The 4,354-nt window shown below is 37.2% G+C and overlaps 2 protein-coding genes across 2 annotated transcripts; both read left to right on the top strand.

Annotated features, from left to right (window-relative positions):
* The first annotated feature begins 621 nt into the window (after positions 1-621).
* On the top strand, positions 622-1,605 carry LOC145164260 (uncharacterized). Its single transcript, XM_079082982.1, has one exon. It carries the CDS (start codon positions 622-624, stop codon positions 1,603-1,605), a length of 984 nt encoding a protein of 327 aa, XP_078939108.1.
* A 393-nt stretch (positions 1,606-1,998) lies between these two features.
* On the top strand, positions 1,999-2,664 carry LOC145164259 (secreted RxLR effector protein 161-like). The gene has a single exon (XM_079082981.1). It carries the CDS (start codon positions 1,999-2,001, stop codon positions 2,662-2,664), a length of 666 nt encoding a protein of 221 aa, XP_078939107.1.
* The last annotated feature ends 1,690 nt before the right edge of the window (positions 2,665-4,354 follow it).

The following is a 4,354-nucleotide window of genomic DNA, read 5'->3' as shown; positions in this document are numbered from 1 at the left end:
AAATCAGATGCTTCTTCCAAGCTTAAGGACTTCATCAAGCAGATTGAGCTTTAATTACGAAAGCTTGTTCATAACGTTCGCAGTGATAACGGTTCGGAATTCAAAAATCAAGTGTTTGATGAATTCTTTACTGAAAAAGGAGTTGCTCATAACTTCGCTACTCCTTACACTCCTCAGCAGAACAGGGTCGTTGGAAGACGAAATCGGTCTCTTTACGAAGCTACAAGGACTATGCTATCTTTTCCGAACCTTCCACTTTACTTCTGGGCTGAGGCTATTGGAACTGCTTGTTTCACTCTGAATCGATCTCTCATAAATAAAAGATTTTCAATCACTCCTTATGAGATTCTAAATAAACGAAAACCTAATGTCAAGTTCTTTCATGTCTTTGGGTCCAGGTGTTTCATCTTCAATTATAAAAAGCAACGGAACAAGTTCAATGTGAAAGCAGACGAAGGGATCTTTCTGGGGTACTCCCTTACTTCGAAGGCATATAGGATTTTGAACAAAAAATCAAAAAAGATATAAGGAACCTATTATGTCACGTTTGATGATAATTATCTGAAGAAGTATCAGAAGACTGATTGTCAATCTGAGGAGATTTTTCCTATGACAAATCCGATGACGATTCCTCTTTCAAATCTTTACGAGGAATTCATGAACCTGTTCGATGAGCCAGATAAGGAGATCTCTTCGGAATCTAAAGCAGCAGATAATAAGGAGGATCAACTGAAGAAGATCATTGATGATGCTGCCAAAGACCTTGAGAAAGAGCCTCAAATTCCGAAGACCTCTGAAAAACCACCACATCCACAAGCTTCAAATGCTCCAGTTCAGGGGGAGGGTTCCACTTCAACATCCACATCGAGTACACCTATTCAGGGGGAGCATTCAAACCCCCAAGTTAACCACAAGATTCCAATCCAGGGGGATCATCCGATTCCGAATGTAGAGTCACATGCAACATTCCAGGGGGAGAATGACAGTGAAAATAATGACTCAGATGCTCAATCGAAATTCGAAGATGTAAATGCAGTACAGGATCCATCCTATGATCCGAACTACCTTCATTTGTCTAAGTGGACCAAAGATCATCCTAAATCACAAGTGATCGCAGTAGCTTTTTCCGGTGTTCTCACTAGAGCTCGACAAAAAGCGAATCAAACTGCATTAGTTCCCAAAATGGAATTTTGCATGTTTAATTCGTTCATCTCCAAGATCGAGACAAAAATAGTTAAGATTGCTCTTGATCATTCCGATTGGGTGCAAGCAATGCAGGAAGAGCTCAATCAATTTGAGCGCAATAAAGTTTGGAGTCTGATTCTAACTCCGAAGGATGCATCGGTTGTAGGTTTGAAATTGGTATTTTACAATAAGCTTGACAAAGAAGGCAACGTAATCAGAAACAAAGCACGATTGGTTGTGAAGGGATACCGCCAAGAGGAAGGCATAGACTATGAAGAAACATTCGCACCGGTTGCAAGGCTAGAATCTTTTCGCATTTTCCTTGCCTATGCAGCTCACAAGAATTTTGAATTCTATCAAATGGACGTTAAATGTGCGTTTTTGAATGGTGAATTAGAAGAAACGGTCTACGTGGAATAGCCACCAGGTTTCGTAAATGAGAAATATCCAAATCATTGCTATATTTTGGATAAAGCAGTTTATAGTTTAAAACAAGCTCCTCGTGCATGGTATGAAACTCTAACTCGATTCTAAAAATAATCCAAATTTAAACAAGGCTCGTTCGACTCAACCTTCTTTCGTAAGAAAGATGGTGACCATCTGATGATTGTCCAAATCTATGTTGATGATATCATTTTCGGATCCATTAATCCCAGATTAACTGTTGAATTCCAAAAATTGATGGAAACTAAGTTTAAAATGAGCTCAATGGGTCCAATTAACTTTTTCATTGGTTTAAATATTAGACAGAGTCAATAGGGTATATTCATCAACCAGGAGGCTTATACGAAAACCTTGCTTGCGAAATTCAGAATGGTGGGAGATTCAAAGGTCAATGTTCTAATGGCATTCGAAACAAAGCTTACACCGTCCTTGGACAAGCCTGCAGCTGATATGACTTTGTTTCGACAAAAGATTGGATCTTTAATGTATCTAACATCGAGTCGTCCAGATATTATGTTTGTTGTTTGCTATTGTGCCAGGTTTCAAGCAAATCCTTGTGAACCACATATGACTGCAGTGAAGAACATTCTTCGATATTTTAAAAGAACCACCTCACTCGGAATTTGGTATCCTTCAAATTCAGGTTTCTTTGTGCAAGCATTCTCTAATGCTGATCTTGGTGGATACGGTCTTGATCGTAAAAGTACAATTAGAGGATGTCAGTTTCTAGATGGCAAACTCGTAAGTTGGCAATCGAATAAGCAAACTTGTGCCTCCTTATCTACTGTTAAAACTGAGTATATCACAGCTGCCTCATGTACTTCTCAAGTGATATGGATTAAAAGTCAGCTTAGAGATTACAGGATAAATATGAAGAGGATCCCCTTATACTGTGATTTTGAAAGTGCTATTCGCATTTTCCATAACCTAGTGCAACATTCTAAGACAAAACATATAGGACTGAGGTATCATTTCATAAAGGATCACGTAGAGGATGGCAATGTTGAAATTCACTTTGTGAGATCTGCTGATTAACTAGCTGATATTCTTTATGAAAGCCTTACCTGAACAAACCTTCAATCAAATTCTACCAGGCTTAGGAATGATAGAAGCAGATTCCGTTCCGAAAACAGCATAGTAAAGTAAAGCAGTGTTCTTTCTTTGAACCGCTCCGAGCCCTCGGAATGCTTCGAAATCTATACTTCATGTTCCGAATGGTTGCGAACCATCAGAACGACTCGGAGTCCAGAGTTCATCTGAAAGTTTGGAAGTTTTGTATCCTTTGTATATTAAGTCTCTTCCGACTGTTTCAGAAGTTACTATACATTTCTGTTTTTGAGTTTATTTTTCTGTTTTTATTTCTTTTTCAGAAAATTCAAAAATTACAAAAATATTTTCTTTCTGTTTTTATTTGTCTTTCAGAAAAATCCAAAATCACAAAAATATTTTATTTATTTATGTTTTATATTTTTCAGAAAAACACAAAATTACCAAAAATATTTTTCTTATTTTATTTTGTGTGATATTTTCAACATGTCTTTTAGATGCGGGTGTATATTCGTTATGCTTTCAAATCAGATCGATGGGAAAGGTTTGTAATTCCGAATCTTTTCACTAGTTAAGTGTCCCTAGAAGCATGTTGTTGCATGTTGCCCAAATCCTCTGAGACTCTATGTTTGAAGCCTTACTGAATCGATAACACCAATCGTTTCTTCCCAAATAGGCTTTAAATTCACATAAGTCATTGAGCTACCTTACTCTTCTCAACTAAGTTAAGAGTTGACTGCTTGGTCAGTCTTATATAGCAGAGTTACACTTATCTGCAGAACCACCTCCACTATTTCTCCATCATTGTCACTTCCACAAATATAACCCTCGAGACTCTCAGCAGTTACCTCTGAGGTTTATGGTTACACAACATCTGTGTTTATGATCTTAAATTCGTTATCACCATGAATTGAGTGAAATCAAAAATCTGAAACCAATTTTTGTATTGACGGTGAATAATCAATAAGTTCTAGATATTTTTCACCACTAAATTGATGAGTAAAACCTATATGGTTGGTACCTTTCACATTTGAAATCTCATTTTTCTTTTTGTGTGATCTCTATGAAAAGCTCTCGTCCCAAGACTTTTAATCCCAAAAGATCCAATTTTTATTTTTCTTGAGATTTCTACACCATCCAGCCACCTAAATAATTCCAGAGCATACTTGTTATTATGACTACACTGGTCAGACAAGTACTTCTTCCTGACTTTCGGACTCATGTTGATATTCGGAATTTGGTTGAAGCTTAAGCCACCCTTTAGAGCCTAATGAAAAGAAGCCTTTCACTGTTTCTCAACAAACAGATGATCGTAATTCAATAGGATACCACATAGACACTTCCATGTCTCTCTTGACTCCGAATGAAGAGATCGTTGCCCATGATCCAACTATTTTTATGTTGATTTTTAATTGACATCACAAATTCCCAGATATTATTTGTTTTATTTCTTTATCTTTGGCACACTCTTACACAAAAATCCTCAAGATTTTTCATAAGTCTGGTTTCATACTTCCGAACGGTAACTTTCAATTCTGAGAACAGGTTATGGAAATTTGATGCTTGATTTCGAATGTGCAGAACTGAAACGGAGGATTTCTAGGGATAATATTTCAAAAAAGGCGCGTTCTTTTCAAAAAACCCTAACGTCACGCCTGTCAGTTACGCCGCCTGACAC

The sequence above is a fragment of the Lactuca virosa genome, chromosome 3 (assembly GCF_052849685.1).
Source record: "Lactuca virosa cultivar CGN04683 chromosome 3, Lactuca_virosa_CGN04683_v6, whole genome shotgun sequence".
NCBI classification, from domain to species: domain Eukaryota; kingdom Viridiplantae; phylum Streptophyta; class Magnoliopsida; order Asterales; family Asteraceae; genus Lactuca; species Lactuca virosa.
The sequence above is the reverse complement of the archived record's forward strand: the minus strand, read 5'-3'. Positions and strand labels throughout refer to the sequence as shown.